Below are 19205 nucleotides of genomic sequence, written 5' to 3' on the forward strand. Positions count from 1 at the left end.
TATATACAGTTAGTTCTATAGTTTTCATTGGGCAGATTTAATTTATTCCACAAGAATTGAAAGTGAGATGCATGAATGAATTCCAAAAGTTAATAGTTACATAAGTGCTTTTTCTTTTCGCTGATAGTAACAATGTTAATAATAATTTTGAATGATATGATCAACTTTTCAAATTAATTTACCTTAATACATCCTTACATTAAAAACACAATACTGTGTTTGTGCCGATCTTTTTTTCATATTCTCCGTCTATTATTCAGTACCTTTCCCGTATTTTTCTTTAATCCTGGTGTTCCCTTGAAAAACAATAAATGCACTAGCCTACAAGAGATCCCAGCCGATTTGGTGGATTGGCTCTAAATTGGAACTGACAAAAGTACTAAAAGTAAAGAAAGCAACACAATCGACATGTGAAGATTCAGTAAAGATGTCAACTGTGAAAAAGACATCATAAACTAAAGCTACACTTTTTAAATTTAAATAATTACAATTTATTTAAACTTCATCGAATACATACAAAATATAAACTATCAAGCTATTAAAATACGATGGGAAAATACAACCCAAACCTAACAATACTACGTCCAATTACATGTATCTTGTAATATCCATGTTTCTAAATAATTTTTTATTCTATTATAATATCTCTTTTATAATATCTTTTCAGCATTATTTACATATGTTTTCCTTAACAAAGATATCCACGTGGTTCGAGAGGGTAAGCATGATGGTCATCCTGCTCAATTGCGTCACTCTAGGAATGTACCAACCCTGCGTCGTCAAATGCGAATCGAACAGGTGTCAGATCCTCCAGGTAAGACAAATATTTTATTCCCATTCGATATAAGGGAGGGCAAATGGGGAAGAAAACCTCCTCGCTTCGTGTAGCAATTATAGAAATTCGAGTCCTTGCGTTACACCGCGCCGAGGGGTGGGTTCCTGAGTTAAGGAGCGCAGCTGCTACCGTATCTGCACGCTACCTGGGTTTAGTATCTCATTAACTATGAGGTACCCCAGCCACAAGCGAGAAAATCGTATTACATTTCCACGGCTTCACACTGAGAATGTTGGGTGGCTACCATTTCTTCAAATGGAACGTTATGGAAATACCGGAAAAGTTCACCATTACAGAGCCGCTTCGAACAATACACACCGTTACAGACGAATTTAATCGATACCTTATTGTTTTATACAGTCAATAATGGTTTTTCAGTCAATAAAGTAAGGCGAGTAGAGACTAAAATTTATACTCGAACTCCATTATACTTCTAAAGACTCGACTGTTGAGAATGGACTTGGTGGATACCAGCAAGAGAAAACCATTTAACAAACAATTCTAGCTCCAGATGTAATTAAAAGTAAAACTAAAAGTTAAACAAAGCAGTTGAACACAAAACACTTAAACCGATTAACAGAAAAAAAATCAATTTTATCCACCTTGTGTACATTTGGTGTTTAGTACAAAATTATCAAAATAAAATACAAGTACTACAAAAAAAGTTCTCTATTCAGAAAGGGTAATGAATTATTATTAAAAACAAACTATGCAATTCCAAGTTCAAAAAAAATTTCGAAACAAACAATCGATTATCATTGGGCATTTATCACATTGTTCAATAAGGACAATTATGTTTCCATTCACGACGTGTCATAATTTAGAATATTGAATCTTTTCGATTCCGACCAACACAAGGAAGTTTGAAAAGGGTGGGTGATACTCTGAAAAAAGTCAGCATTACATTGTTTTTGCCATCTGGGTCCCTCGCATTTTGAAAGGGTTTCATCACGAAATGCCCAGGGCTTTTTGTTAAAAAGCTTTTTCTGTTGTGTATTTCGATTAGTAAATAGGAAAGACCATAGACATACCTGCAACGGCTACATTCTTTGAAGTCTGTGTTTATCATTATGATCAGCATTACATTAGTGTATGTTTTGATAATTGATTCGTCGTCCTTTTTTTTAAGTATTATATGAAAAGCTTCAAAATTTACTTAATTATTGCGATTTCATTGTAAATTAAATTATTGTAAGCTCCAAAATTGTGAAAATCTAGAGGTTTTATTTCTGAAATTTGAAAATTTATGGTATCACAGGTCAATTGCAACATTTTATATTCCGAGTAATTTTAAACAGATTTTTTTTTCAAATTTTTATAATCTGGCTTAGCTAGCAACTTTAAGGCAGCTTTACAGTTCAAAAATAAAATTTCCACCAACATTTTCCAATCATCAGTTCAGAAAAAGTATTTTGCTTGCATTTATTTTGCATAACCGAATATCTCGTGTCATATATGTGTGACATTGCCAAAAAGTCATCGAAATCATCCAATTGTTTTCTTTCATTTGTCTTTCATGGAGCGATTTTTCTATTGGATTGCGGGTTTTGTCCCAAAAATAATGACTGCGTTGTCAACCGCATATGGCTAAATCTGAGTCAGGTTGGGATTATTCTGCGGTTAAGACCATTTGAGGCTCACCTATCGACCGTGCTCTTGACGCACAAGAGCTTTTCGGAATACCCAGTCAACTGACACTGCTGACATTTTCTTTTCCATATTCTTTTTATTATTATTAATAGTTATTCAGATATCGTGAGATGTGGTCGGGTGTGATGTGGGTTTCAGAAAAACATTTTCTTTATCGTGCCAACGTTTCGATCTTTATTGAGATCATCTTCAGGGCTAAAAGTGTTTGTCTTCTGTGTAATTGTGCTATTCTTGCCTGTCGTGAGCACTCTCAACACAACACGCAAGGATGGCACAAATACACAGAAGACAAACACTTTGAGCTCTGAAGATGATCTCAATAAAAGATCGAAACGTTGGCACGATAAAGAAAATGTTTTTCTGAAACCTACGTCACACCCGACCGCATCTCACGATATCTGAATAACTATCGATTAACGGTCACTAATCTCTACACATTATTATTAATTATTACTCCAAGTCAGCGAGTCGGATTGCAACTTTTGGACAAAATTACGACGAGTAGATCCACACGAGATTTAGTCTTTAGAGTCCACAAACCACTCAGGGAATCAGTGAGCACGATGTAGGATGAATCCTCCTAGTATTAAAAAACTCCAAGGACGAGACAGATGGCATCCAGCTCGGCGGTGAACACATTACAATACAAGCTAGGGTTAATGAAACAATGGCGAGGTGAAAATTAGAATTCCTTGATATAAGTTTGAGGAACTTAGAGGTTGGTGATGTAGTCAATGCTTTAACAACTCAGCAACAACTGTCCCTAGATGTAGTGTAATAAAAAATAATAGTTGTACAAAAATGACATCTGATTTAACACACAATAAATTTTTAATGAATGCATTAAGCATAGCTCTACAATTAAACTCAAGAACTATCATATCTTCAAATTTATTGTTTTTGTTCATAATTTATCAAAATCAGGACATATATCCTCTTAAGTATAATACAGACGTCAACTTTTTTATAATGTGGTAAATTTTCCAGTTTATTCAGGTAAATTTTCAAGTTAATGTCCTAACCTTCCATAACGATTTCATCATGTTACCTAAACAGCAATAATACGGGAGAAAAAAGTTAACTAGAAAATTTAGATCCTCGTCACATGGATGTCACCAATTGAACATTTTTTAAATTTCTTATTTTACTAACAGAAACATTTCTTTGCAGCTGTTCGATGACTTCATCTTCGCATTTTTCGCCCTAGAGATGTCAATTAAAATGATCGCTATGGGAGTGTACGGAAAGGGGACATACTTGGCAGACTCATGGAATCGGCTCGACTTTTTCATCGTGCTCGCTGGGTAAGTGAAATATATTTATTAAATTATTATTTGGAAGTCGTGAGATGCGGTCTGGTGTGACGTTGGTTTCAGAAAAACATTTTCTTTATCGTGCAAACGTTTCGATCTTTATTGAGATCATCTTCAGCGCTCAAAGTGTTCGTTTTCCGTGTAGACGTGTCATTCTTGTCTGTCGTGTTGAGAGTGCCGTATATTATTGTATTAAACATAGAATGAACTATGATAAATCCCTTCTGCGATGAAAACAGGGATTAAACGACTCTGGTTTAAACCATTAAACCTCTCAATAAATGGGACAGTTTTTTGTATTGCCTGATTGTGAGTGCCGTTTTTCTATACAGCAATTCGTGCAATTACAGTATATTACAGAGCCGACAATTGAAAGCATCTGGAGAAACGCTAGAACGAGAAAATGAAATAAAAGAAATGTAGTGTGCGTCGTTCAAGGGATTGATATGGTTCAGATATTCCGGAATTGATATCGCTTTCCTAAATAGGATGGAGATAAAATAAATAGACTACTAGCGTTCTACTCTTACAGTATTGATTTCTTATTGTCAGTATTGATCAAATCAAGACACAACTGTATCGGTCGGTTTAACAGGGTCAGGTTTATTATTCACACTGACTTGATTCAACCGAACCAGGCGAAGGGGTTTTACTGTTTTGCATCAGTTGACGGTGTAAAAAGTGCAACGTTTTATAAATGAAAACTTATCGTCGGCACTGATGACTTTGCCGGGACATTTAAAGGATGAAAAGGGCTTTCACCTGTTTTCTTTTTAACATTACTTAACTTCTTTTTAAACTTTCGCAATAACCAAGTAATTCTTGAAACACCTTAGAAAACTTTGGAACGAAAAGTGTAACTTAAATGCCCACTTCTTTAGAACACAGGAAGACCTTTTCGAAAATCTATACGTTAATTTTTTTTAAATTATGTTTTTACAGTGTAATTTTCTATTCTATTTGAAAACATAGTCTATAGTTATTGTTACGTATTTGAGCGAAGGAAATGTTCCTTCCCACTAAGGTTCCTTCACCTTACCCGCCATCCTGCCGCCATGTCTGAGGATTCTTTTTCTCCGGATATCCAATTATTGAATGGGGGCACAGAAATATATTTGCCACGTAATAATTAAAAGTAAAAAAATGAAAAATAGGCGACAATGAAAGTAAAGAACGCAGACGCATCAAAACATATAACAGAAAAATTCCATTTTTTAACTGTTCACCAAAATCACAGAATCGAAAGAAGGTTTTTTTTCTGGTGATAACCACCGGTAGAATTCCTCCTTGAACGGTGACTTCCACCACACAATGGCGTTAGTAGCGCGTTTTCCCTTTCCTGACCCCTCCGGAGGGATGGTAGCCAAGTACCTCGCCAGAATATTTGCGGACTTCCACCAGGGCAAAACGGGCTTTGATTGTGGCACTTGTTTTCCTTGGCCTTGCCAGCACAACACTGACCTCTCCCATCCTATCACCTCTTATCAGAGGAAGAAAATGCAGGATTATCTTCCTTGTCGCCTTATTATAATTTAAAATATTTTTATTTCGTTTATTTTGTTCCATAATTTTGAATTTCTGATTTCGATTCTGAATTTGAAGGTTTAAGTTGTAAATATATCAAAATTATCTAAATACAATAAAAATAATGTCTGTGTAGACCATATTTGTTCAAGTTTGAAAGTGGCACCATAGTTACCTTTTATAATTTGGGTAAACCAAATATCAAATTTGAAAAAATATGCATAATTTGGGAAACGTAATTACTTCACACTATTAAAACACTATTTTTATTGTCAAAATAATGAATTATTATGGAAAATCTATATAAAAAATAAGGAATTAGCAAAACATCATGGGGTAGGACACATTTTTAAAACATTTCTTTGGCTCGGTTATTTCCGTTCCGTGTTATTTTTTACTTGAGCCATGTAACATGAGGTTAGAAATATAAATTTATACATATAATAAAAAAGTGTTAATAACAACATAAACATAAAACAAAATACAAACTCATTGTTTTTCTTCATTTCACATTTTTTTATTACTGCTTAATTAGATTACCTTTTCTCTGAAAATATTGGGTTTCCACCTCTTTTCCTTCTAGATAATTTCATCGATTTCCGATACAATTTGACGCGTTCCGGTTTTTTTGTCTTTTGTTGAGGGCCTTACTTGAAACTAGAACCAACATATTCAACTTTCACACGTTTCGGACAAATGGACCTTATATATTTTTTAAGAATATATAATTATTTTATTTATTTTCAGATTACCGTTATTACCATATTAGCATGAACAAATTAAAATTGGTAAACAAATAAGGTATAAAAAAAGGAGACTCGCATTTATCTATTTGTTTATTTTTACACAATAACTTGGCAAAAATATTAATAGTATATTTAATTTTATACGTAACACATCATTAATACCTTTATAGAATGTTACTTACTAATTGGTTTATACTCTTTACATTAAAAATAAAGACAATCCGTATAATTTCATTCTATCCAGAGCGAATTTGTCGAGTGAGCTAAATTGGTTTTTTGAAATGGTTTTCTTTGATGAAACAATATATTTGAATAAAATATTAATTTTTTTGTAAAAGAATGGTTTTAAATCGAGAAAATTTCGACCGAGCAGTCCATTGGCCAACGACGGATGTAGCGTTTGTTACATAGCCCAAGTCTTGTTTGTGTCGTCCTATACCATCCACGATAGTCTTCAGCGGTTTAGGGCCACATGAAGTCTCGATCGTGGAGAAGGTAGTGGTCGACGATGTACGACGTCTAGAGACCATCATTTTATAGCTCTTAACGTACTAAACATCATTTCCTTGAAAGGTAGTCGACTCAATGTAGTGGTGTAAAGCACGAGCTCTAAAACAGTCAGGTTTCATGAGAATAGCTCTAGTCCATAGACATGCCGCATCAGGCTATCTAGTCCTCATGTGGCACCGAGTAGAAAGGCCACTATTCACAATGAGCATCTCGCTTGGTGACTTGAACAATGACGGCAACGACTATTCTTTCACAGATTGGTGCCGGCTTGGGTTGAGGCAATCAGATGACCCGGTCTGAGTGTTGAGAATAAGTGGAAAACGCTTTTTTTTCATCTGGCATGCTTGGGTTTCTTCTTGAGTTCAAAGACAGGCAGTTATGGTATGCGGCCGACTCAACACCATGCCAGTACGGAACTGATTATCGTACAGAATGGACTGCACTGAGGTACATAGATGGAGTACTTCTGGAAGCTATGTATTTGTTTCATAGATTTATTATTCTTATAACTGGATAATATTCTATGTCACATGGCTGTTATATTAGCTCTATTTGTTTATATAAATCAAATAAATATTGAATGCAAAACTGGTGATTTTCGCATGTTCTCTTAGATTAAAAATTGACTTAAACTTATTTGACTTAAATATATTAATATTATAGCTGAAATAAAGTTTTGATTTTATCACTTTAATGTTGGAATTCCTAGCTGGTAGTGTTGAAACGCAAAAATTGTATTTCCCTATGTCGTATAAGATAACTTGATTAAAATAACAAATATTTAATTACAGTTGGAAGGGATCGTCAAGCAAAACAAAAATCATTGGAAGGAGTTATTTTTGGAGAACTATAAGCAAAAGAATTATATTTTAAAATGGTTTTCGGTAAGAGTATATTAAGAAAATATATTTTCTGTTTCGTTTAAAACAGTAATTTGCATCACTCAAGCCGTCACAACCATTTTTCTCTAAAAAATAATTTTACATGGTAAAAATGTAAATCTCTCAAAAGAAATGAGTTTCTCTTGATTTTATTCAGTTGATGGTTTTATTCATTTTTTTAACATCAAGTTTTGCAACTTTTGCCATTTCGCGCTAACAAAGGCGTCTGCTCCAGGGATATTAACGTGAAGACGAATCGGCCGTAAATTTACGGTTCAACCATGTCTTCTAATTTGGAATAACGTCGTCTGGCTGGATCGGTAAGTCACGTCGGCAATTAGACATCGCTTGTTCCCAGGAGGTGAAACCACCCACGTCGCTTCTCTTTGACCAATTATCCAACACGTGTTAAATGATTTGAGTTTAATGATTCGGCGAACTACAAGCTCGCGTCGGGTTGTTGTATCGATCCTCATTTCTGATTTACCTTTTCTGTTCCCAGGGCTTTGGAGTACGCACTCAACGTCGATAACATGAACTTGTCGGCGATAAGGACAATAAGGGTCTTACGACCTTTAAGAGCGATCAACAGGATACCGAGTAAGTACCAGTGGGCCATTTTCACCCAGCTGAATGATACAAAATTTATCCCTCAAGACTATCTTCATCAAATATAAGTACATCTAGTTAAGCCAACTGAAACACATTAACTTATATCAAAAACAATAATGGCTGCATAACTACGATAATTTATGCTGTTTTGCTGTATATTTTATAATTTTATTATCCGTGTTATAGGTTATTGAACGATATATTGCAGCAAGGCATTTTATTTATTAACAGAACGTTTTTGACATCATGACTTGAGTCGTCTTCAGTGTTAATTACATTGGTATATTTTTTACTTCAGTTGAATTTTTTATATCGCAGTTGTATAAATTGGCTATACTGTTAAATTGGCTTTATTAATATCTTTGATGTGTAAGAGAAGGAGAGTTTTCGACACGTAATCAGCAAAATTAACTCTCCTTTGTATTACACATCAAAGATGTTATTAAAGCCATTAAGCATCATAAGCAATTTTTATAACTACGCTATAAAAAATTCAACAGACCTAAATAATTTCTTCAAAGAAACAAGATATTGGAAACTAGACAGCGATCAAACTCATTTTCTTTTTATTGATATCGATTTCGGGGACATCAGCCTCTCCTCATCAGTCTATATAATAAAAAAACACTTTGAATATTTTGTGCAAACTTTATTGTACAAATTTATATTACATTAATTTTATTTTATTTTTTTTTAATTTATTTTGTTTTAATTTTTTTTTTAATTTTTTTTTTTAACTGGGGCTTCCGACATCTAGGTCATTTCAGCCTCCAACTAAGTCTATATTCTATTTACTCTACTTACAAACACTACATTCATACAAATAAATACATTCATACACATAAATACATCCATAAAATACACTCATTCCGTTTGGTCGGTGGAGTACTTGATATTCCTCCACCGACCTATACTCAAACTAATCTAGAATGGGATCGATGGGGTACTTTTATAAATATTCCGCCTTCGACCCCGAACACACACTCATACGCTCTCAACGTTCGAGGAGCTATGATGACGTCATTAATTTTATTAAAAGCTTTTAAATTATTATAAAGAGAAAAAAAAACCGAGATACCTACCTCGTTTTCGTTTTGGAAACGCATAACGTTATTAGTTTTTACCTTTCACACTGTTATCTTTATTGCACTGACCTATGACGTATTGATTTTATCCATTGGTGTACTGTTAATATACAGTTATACTTTATTATATTATTATTTTATTTATTATATTATTTTATTACTTTATTATATACAGTTATATATATATTTTGTATAAAGTATTCACATTGTTTTTTATTTGTTTTATGAGGAGAGGCTGATGCCCCCGAAATCGATATCAATAAAAAGAATATGGGGTTGTCTAGTTCCTGAAAAGAAACCCAAAAATATAAAAAGTCAACAACCGTAAAAGAAGAGTAAAAAAAGATATTGGGAGGATTATGTGTTGATAAATTTGGTTATAATATCGATACCTATAATAGAAATGATAAACAAATGAAAAAATGGAATATATTAAAAGAAAACACTGATAGAAATAAAGGGAAATTTCTATAAAATTAAATTATGTGCAGCCAATTCATATTTTATATTGAATAATAAAATATACAAATAAATAGTAGGACTTATGGATGTTATCACAATATTATATTCAATTTTTGATTGAATCAATAAACAAAATTTTAAAATATACAAATTTAAGAATTTTTAAAACAAAATGTTGACAATGCAATAGTTTATGAACATAAGGATGATACAGAAAATGTTTTACAAGAATTTAACGAGCCACATAATGTGTGTGTGTGTGTGTGTGTGTGTGTGTGTGTGTATGAGTGAGCGGTGCGTGGGACCGATAAATAAATAGAGGTAAAATTGTTCAAGAAATAATTATTATAAGTATAATCACATTTGTTCGCGCCAAATATCTAGAATTGTAATTGCTTATTTTTAGGCTTAAATTACGCTAATCTAATATCCTCACCTAGGTAATCCTATCTTAGCTCCCATCCGACTATCCTTCTTGGTCTTGTCTAGTCGTGCGTTTAGGCCTGTTTGCTACTTGAGAGAGAAAGAGAGAGAGTGAGATAGAGGGGGGAAAGAGAGAGAGAGAGAGAGAGAGAGAGAGAGAGAGGAGAGGAGAGAGAGGGTGATAGAGAGGGGGGAAAGAGAGAGAGAGAGAGAAAATTGACTCCACCTAGAAAACTAGGGAGTTCACGTAAAGGTACCTTTACATTCTTCCTGGCCTTATTGAATAAACATTTTTATTGGACGTCGGATGTTGTCATCGGAGATTTCTTTATCATTCGGGAACAACTGGATGGGAACAATTGTGAAATATTTTATAGCCGACAATTTTTATTGGATATTATGTAAATCGTTCTTTTAGGATAATAAATAACGATGAACGGAAAATAAAAATACCGTCATTTTCTTTCATCCGGCCAGAAGTAAAAATATACTAAAAGGAATAGATGATAAATATTTAAGCATTATTTTCTTTTGAGGAATATTTCAATTCTCCTTCCATAGTAATGAATTATACATACTGGAAAAACTTTTATGTTTGTTTAGTAGGCCAAATGTAAAATATAAATTTTATAGGAATGTTTATTTCAACTTTAACGTCGCTGAAACTATTTTATGACCTCATAAACGTATTTTCTTGTTTTGGTGATTTTATAGGGATTCGTTTTTTAATATTAGTTGATGTTTTATCCTTTAATCATTAATGAACCATGATGATTTAAACGCAACGCGAATTAAGATAAAGCGACGCTGTGAGATCCCCCGTATTTACCGGATGATTATTTACGTGGAAACAAATATTAGAAAAGAAAACTCCTGTTGTAAGTTACACCCGGTGTGTCATTCGAAGTTTATACTGTAGTTAGTAGTTACACGTCTTATAAAATTTATCAGAATTTTATATAATGTATAGAGAAATGAAACGTGTTTATCCTGTTTACAAAATTTTAAACCAGTTTACATGAGATTCATCGATATTAACATTGATATAACTGTATATCAGAAATGTAAAAAAGATGTAAGTCGGTCTGGCCGAGTTTAAAACCTTTCGTTCTTCTAAATCCCGGATTCCGTACACGTAAAGCCCCTTAGAAACATCGACGAGATTTAACACACAAAGCAATCCAATTGAATAGAAAGATGGTTTAAAGCAGCAAAAAAGCAATATACTTGTTTCGGTTTTATTAACTGTTGTGTCCGAAGAAATTCTTATCTGTAGAAGATAAGAATTCTACAATATAATATAGAATAGGATTTCTATTGTATAGAAATGATGCAGGTGTGGGTGAGCAGATGCACTTTTTGTAAATGATGGTTCAACTCACGTATTTGTTGTTTACAACGATCCGGATTTCGAGCATTCATCAGCTCATCATCAGGTTGAAAGAGTGACACGAATTGTAACACCTCTCTCCACACGAATGGTAAGAGTGAACCCGCCGATCCACCGCCAATGCGACGTTCCAATGAGGAGCTGGTTTTATTGCCGCTTAATTCTGAACGTGCAAAAAAGTGAATTACAACACAAGATGTACATATTGTACAAAGAGTACTAAGATTCAAGACCAATACAAAACCAGTGTTCTACAAAAAAATTTCGTGGTGCCATCCTGCATACCATTTTAACTGCTGACTGGTCTGTACATTCCAAATCATCAACATCTATGCGTATGAAACCTTTTAACTTGATTTATGACCTGAGTTATCTCTCCAAAAAACCTCCACCATCCAAAACACTTTGGGTTTTTCACTGGTATAAAAAGTCAAGAACAAGTCTTTATCAAAAAATCTGTAATCAGTGTACGTTTACGTTAAACAAAATCCTAACCCTTCACTACACATCAACAACGTTATATACTTTGACAGATGACTGACATGGAATCCTTACACTAGAGACAACAAAAGTTACTTCAGCAAGAACTTAAACTTTTAGGACTGAAATTTTGACCGTTAAAGCACAACTAAATTTATTCAATGCATTACTCCGACTACTTTGCACATACGCAGGAAACTGTCTTTCCGCGACGACATTCAATATTCAGCTTACTCAATCCTTCCAAGCTATGCTTTTGTCAACAAACTTTTTACAAACTGTTTCCAGTTCCAAAAGTTCCACCCAACAAACTTCTTCATCCATTCTAATATTACCGGAAGAAATCACTACTTTATTGAGAATCCGCTTAAACATTAATGACGATGCCCTGAGAAACTATAACGGTTACGTTGTAACGTTTGCATACACTCAAAGACAAAAAAACTAGGACACTAGTATTTTGTTGCTCATGTATGTATCGTTATATTGATTACAATGTGCTTATTTTAATGTAAACCTAATTAAAGTATATTAGAAAATCATGAATTGTAATAAAAATTATTGAATTATAACGGTTTGATAGAATCCAGAGCTGCGATGTCTAACCTGGAGATTTATCATGTCCTATAAGTGTTCTACAAGATCCATGTCAGGGGAACGTGGTAATCCCTACCCCCAATTGGTGGCAACTAGAGCAACATGCGGTCAAGTATTATCATACGTTAACGTGAAGCGTTCCTTCAAAATTGGAACGCAGCTCCCAGAGGCCCGAGGCATGGACGTTGATTCCACTCCATACCATAACCGACTGTCTTTGAAAAGTCTCTGACTCAACCATGGCACATGAAGTAAATCGTCGCCACATATAGTCCTGGTGATCTGATTGCCACAACCAAACCGGCATTCATCTGTTAAGAGAAAAGCTCTCCATTGTTCAAGCGTCCAAGCGTACTGATAACGGACTTCTAGAGATTAATTTATTCTCACGAAGCCTTCTGATGGCTATTTTTCAGCTCAACTTACAATAGGGTCTGGAATTGACTATCTATGAAGTAAGCCTTTAAAGGATGGAAAAGTGGCAAAAGGAATAGATCGATCATCTTTAGCGGTCGACTACCACCTTCTCGTCCATCAAGACTTTCGGTGGACCTAGACCGCTGTACAACATCGTGCATGGTAGATCTCGTCTCACCTAGGGCTTGCCTATGTAACTTTGTTATTCAAATTTATTGTTTCAAAAAAATTAATTTTTGGAATGTATGAAGTAAATATTGAACTGATATTCTTTATTTTTAATCTAAAAAGTATACAAGGATTAGTAAAGGTACAAAACAAGTTATTGATGTTGTGTTTACTTTTTAAGTCACACATTTACCTTCATTATTATTTATAAAAAATAGAAACTAAAGAAATAAATACCAGTGTCCAGTATTTTTGTATTTTTGTACGAAATGAAACAATACGACAAAGAAGAAATCTGTCCAAATATATTAGAATTAACTCAAACTACTAAAATAATAGTAATATAAAACCGATAAATTTTACAATACGTAGAAACAGCAGTGAAAAATATTTCCGAACAACACATTATCTTATTAGTAAAGAAATTTCTGTAAAAATATTTACTATCATCACATCATCGCATGATATTAAAACATCAAATTTGTCATTTTTTTCTGGTTCGAAAAAATTTGGAAGAAAGGGTTTTTCCAAAACACAGTTCAATGTTCGAAAGACCAGAGTCTTCAAGCAAAGTTATTTTATTTATCTTATTTATTTTTTATTTATCAATTATTTTAATTTAATTTTAATTTTTTTAACGAGGTTTTGCAACAGCAAAGGTCATATCAACCCTCGCAGTACCTTGTACGTATGTCAGGTTCGTACCCAGGACCTTTACCTAACAGTGATGGAAGCGGCTAAACCATTGCGGTCACCGACACCCCTGAACAAAGTTATTACAATACATTAGCGGCGGCTGTGTTTGGTGCATTTAAAGAAGTCTTTTCTATAAGAAAGGAAGGTATAAGAAAGTCAAAGATTAAATACGATTATCAACAAAAAAACCTGGATTTAAAAAATCAAAATAGCACAGTTTTACAGACATCTGTAATCTGGAGTATCAAACTCATTAAAGAACAGAATTTTAAAAGGACGCGTTTCTGTTTTGTTGCTGGCATTTAAACCGCGATTATAAAGATTAGAGAAGAATGAATTGGATTTTCTTGAATATGCCTATGAAAAAAAATTAATTACCACTTTTTTTTAAATATATTTGTATTTAATGTCAGCATTACTAAATAAAAATGGACCCTCAGAAAAAAAAACACGAATTTATCAAATATCAAAGCTGTCTAACGCAGAAGTAAAGGAAATGGGAGAATGACAGTCTCGTATTTCGCTTGTGAACCGTCAAAATGGTTTATCACCGTCTGCTATTGTACCTTCGATGTAAAATCGTTATAACACGGCAAAACCTGTAAGTAAAAGTATTGGGTAAAAAGAAATTTTAAAATTAACGGCATTAAAAAAAAGCTTGAACTCTTTTTACAAGAATTGATAATTAAATATAATATGTTATTAAAATATTAGTTGATGAAAAATTTAATGTTTAAAACAATTGGACTAAAATCCCGCATCAGCAATCTAATCACGTCCTTACTTAGAAGTAAATCTAGCGAAAATTTACGAGCTCTCGTTAAAACTCGTCTAAAACACATGGCAGTAATGTTGACTCACACAACGTACTCTCTCATTGTAGTAAATGTTATTAATAAAAATAAATTTACAACGCTTTAAACTGGAGATGATTTACAAGCAAAATACTGGAGGCTATAATAAATATTTCGCTCGTATCTAACGGCATTCTCGAGATATTAAAGAAAGCGCAGCCCAAATAAAATGTTTACATTGTTGCCAATCGATAAACCTTTTCATCTTTCCATATTTGGAGAAGAAAAAAATAATTATTCCACAAATGGCTTTTAACGTGTTTACCTCTTGTGATTTTGTGTCTGACCAACGGGAAGCTTGGAAGGAAGCAACTTATTCGAGTTGTTTATTTCAAAGGTTTTTAAAGCAATATTGAATTTTGAGTAGTAAGTGACGGAAGTAGGTCGGGCAACCTTCGTCGGCATCTTATTGCTTTTACCCTCAACAGAAACCTGTCCCTCTCATTCCAAGCTTCAGCAACCAGATATGTTTTATTAAGAAAACAAGAAAGACAAAAAAATTCATCTGAATTTTACTATTTTATTTTTACTAGTAGATATCATAAGAAAATTAATTTCTTTAAACAAAAAAGAAGAAAATAAAATTTATTCTGTGGCTTAATGCCGCCTTGTGTAACAAAAGCTCCATAATAGAGCCGATAATATGTACAATAATACAGATGATTTAATAATAATTTATTAATAATAGGGAAACTGGTGCTAAGTTGCAATGACAGGAAGAAATCAAACAGACGGGACTTCAAGGTGTGAGCTGAGTGAACGGATGAGGAAGGGACGATTGAAAGCAGTCCTGTATTTAGGAGGATAGAGATCAGAAGAGCTAGAACGAGTATGACTGTACTCGTGAAGGTTAGAAGATCCTAAATATGAACAGGGTGTTGGGCTACTCTTGTTACAAACTTTGCCAGTTGCTTCTATATTCAAAATGGAATCAAAAAGTCCTAATTAAAAGTCCTAACTATGCTCCGAATCTCAACAGGTTCGGAGTTATTTCCCTATGTCTGATTTTTTATGATTTCACAACCTTGCTTGAAATAAACAATGATAATTTTAAAAGTAAAAGGTTTGGGACAAATCCGTTGATACCATTGAAAACTACGTTAAATTTCAAATAAGTTGTGATTAATAATAAAGTTGTTGTTGGTGAAATAAACGTTTTAGTAGCCAGAATTTGAAAACTATTTTTTTTATGTGGAAAAAATTACTATGGTGATTTTAAACTACTATTTCCAAACTTACACACTAGAAAATTTTGAAAAACGTACTCCATTTAAGATCCATTTTAGCTGTGCAATAGCTTTTTTTAACTCCTTTCTTCAAAAAGCCTTTCTTAAAAAAAGAAGAAATAAATGAAGGAAATAAGAAAAAACATTTTTTTTTAATTTGGATTCGAAACCAAAATAGAGCAAGTTGTTACGAGTTAACCACACGACTGCAACTTTAATTAAAGGATTGCTTATTACTGCTGTATTATTATTCCCCGGAATAAAAAAGTTTTAAGATTCAAAACGTTTTTAGTTTATTCATGCAAAATTTCCTTAAGTTTTTTATTTATTCTTATTATTAATCTTTCCACCTTACCAATTCGTCAACCACGGTTTTTCCCATTCCTTCATCAGTTTTTTAATCTTTCTGAAAAACTAACTGAAAAGTCAATTACACCACTTAAAAGAAAATTAAATGGAGTACGTTTTCTGAAATTTTCTGGTCCCTAGGTTTGGAAATAGTAGTTTTAGAATCAATACAGCTAGTTTTTCAACATCGAAAAAATTGTAAGTTCTGGCTACTAAAACGCTTATTTCACCAACGTTTACAAGTTCATTATTAATGTATGGTGATTAGTGACCGTTAATCGATAATTATTCAGAAATCGTGAGATGCGGTCTGGTGTGATGTAGGTTTCAGAAAAACATTTTCTTTTTTCGTGCCAACGTTTCATCTTTATAGAGGTCATCTTCAGGGGCTGAAGATGATCTCAATAAAGATCGAAACGTTGGCACGAAAAAAGAAAATGTTTTTCTGAAACTTACATCACACCAGACCGCACCTCACGATTTCTGAATAATTATTCATTATTAATCACAACTTATTGAACATTTAACGTAGTTTTCAATGGTATTAACAAATTTGTGCAAAACCTTTTACTTTTGGAGTTATTGTTTATTTAAAGCAAGTCGGGAAATCTTATAAAATCAGAAAAAGGGGAATAACTGCAAATCTGTTGATATTAGGACGACAGTTAATACGACTTTTGGGTTCCATTTTGAATGTAGAATACTGGCAAAGTTTGTTACACGAGTAGCCGAACAACCTGTATAAGGATGGAAGTGGGAAGATACAGTTCGGTAAAGGAAGGAGCCAAGAATATAGCCTGCGATGGGATGGATATTACCACCTCCAGCTAAAGTACATTCGGTTACGTCCACCTTCTTGGAGAGAGGAAAATAAACGTACAAAACAATTCATTAAGCGTTTAAGGCTATCATCCAACACACCAGTGAGTACCCCGTATACTACACCAACATAGTAAAAATTGGGGAGGAATAAGAGAGGAAACTAGAACTTTATGGGTACAAATGGGAAGAAGGTGGCTGGCACGACCGAACCGATGGCGGGTGGAAAAGCAGACGAGGGATATCTGGAAAATATGAGGTTTCTAGATGAGGTTTGGTCAAGTACAATTTGTTTTATCGACAATTTTGGAAATGAACATATAAAATCGTTTGAATGAAAAACTAATATACAGGAGTGTATATTACTTTACTGCCGTTTTTTTTTAAATAATTGTACCGGGGGAACGGCTTCGCCTATTTATTTGTACCCTTCATTCCGAATCTCGGAATACAGGCATCAAACCTATCTGAATATTCGACGACTGGCTATGCAATAAAGTGAAAACAATCCCTCTTGCAACTTTTTTTCCACCTAAAGAAAAGCGATAATTTAAGAGTGACGAGAGTTAGAAACTGAAATGGCTTAAGTATACTCTGCCAGTGGGGTTGTCGATGGATTCAAATCCAGTGTGAAATATTGTTTGAGAAGTGGGAAACAAGGGTTGGGATCAAGTGAAAAATTCCCACTGTCCCAGGGGAACACCCAACTTTTCCGTATCCCGAGGGCAACAGGAAAAGTCCATTTTCACCTCCACACCCCTTTACTTTCATTCAGGAAAGGATTGTTTTAATTTTAAATCCATTTGACCTTTCAATTTATAAGAGTAAAAAAAATTAAGTTGATTTGTTTGGTACTAAACCAATTTTAAGGATTCATATAACGATGTTTGTTTTTGTGTTGGAACTAAATTGGCTAGGGTTCCTATAGAAAAAAAGGAACTTTAAAAAAGAGAGACATCTTGGAGACATCTTCGCATTTTTAATTATAGTATCATAATTCATTATTTCCATTCGTAATACACATAAAACGTAAATACTATACAAAAAGTATAATAAAAATAAATGTATGTAAAACACATACACATATAAAACTTCACCAACAACAATCTTGTATAAAAGTTTTATGTAATCATTCTATTTATTCTAGTTCTATTATTCCTCCACTTATTTTATAGTAATTAAGGCAACGTAAAACTGATTTAAAGTTAAATACCAGTCGGTGGCTCCAACGGTTTAGGCGTGGACACGGAGCAGATCACTGTAAGGTAAAGGTAAAGTCCGACATACTTACAAATCACCGGCACCCTGAGGGTTTATATGACCTCTGCTGTTGCAAACCCTAGGGGAAAAAAACCTTCAAGACTTTTATGCTTCTTTTTTAACTCTTGTGCTTTATTTTTAATACTTACGATTTATTTTAAATACTTGTCTATTGTCTGTCATGCTTTTTTCTGTTTATGTCCTATGTATGCTAACAGCACATCGTTTCACTTTTCTTTCTTCTTCTTTCTATAAGGGTTATGTTTAAATTTAGACTAAGTCTCAGTTAATCATTAATGACTAAAAACTCGTAAATTATTATAAATTTTATTTAAAAAATTCCGTTAACCGGGTTTATTTTAAACTTTTATTTTATGAGCTTATCAATCTTATTCACGCTTATTCACCTTACTGCCAACATACCTCTTACTTTTTAACTTCTCTCCTTATATTCTTCAGAAAGAACGACAAAAATTTTCGATCATTCCGAATTTTTTTTTTTTTTTTGTGAGTTGGGACCATTTTATAAATATCGGCCTAACATATTCTAATCCCCACCTTAACTTCACCCTAACTTTAACCCTAATGTCACCTAACCCTATATTTTTAACTACAATTTAATCTAATCCTAATTATAACTTAATCTTATCTAAACTTAACCCTTCTTAACCTTACCTGAAAATAATCCTTACCTTAACAGTACTTAATGTTAATTAAGGTTAGGTTAGGATCCTAAACTAACCCTAGCTCTAACTCTAATTTTTATCTAACTCTTTTATCCAAATTTAAAATAAACCTAATCCTAATTTCTAACTCCATTTAAACTTACGCGCCCGTACTCTCCTATAATGTAAAATTCGACATGGTCACGACATTCGACTCGACAATGGTCACGCAAGAAAATGTGTC

General features: G+C 33.5%; 1 protein-coding gene across 9 annotated transcripts in view; it reads left to right on the forward strand.

Moving 5' to 3' along the window:
* The first annotated feature begins 705 nt into the window (after positions 1-705).
* Positions 706-19205, forward strand: part of LOC106670970 (voltage-dependent T-type calcium channel subunit alpha-1H) — a 112388-nt gene continuing 93888 nt past the window's right edge. For all 9 annotated transcript variants that reach the window (XM_024228413.1, XM_024228410.1, XM_024228414.1 and 6 more), the window contains exons 1-3: positions 706-814; positions 3656-3789; positions 7962-8059. In XM_024228413.1, the coding sequence (XP_024084181.1) occupies positions 725-814; positions 3656-3789; positions 7962-8059 (322 nt within the window). In that variant the 5' untranslated portion in view covers positions 706-724. The remainder of the gene's footprint in view (positions 815-3655; positions 3790-7961; positions 8060-19205) is intronic.

The sequence above is a fragment of the Cimex lectularius genome, unplaced genomic scaffold (assembly GCF_000648675.2).
Source record: "Cimex lectularius strain Harlan isolate CLEC.00 unplaced genomic scaffold, Clec_2.1 scaffold294, whole genome shotgun sequence".
NCBI classification, from domain to species: Eukaryota; Metazoa; Arthropoda; class Insecta; order Hemiptera; family Cimicidae; genus Cimex; species Cimex lectularius.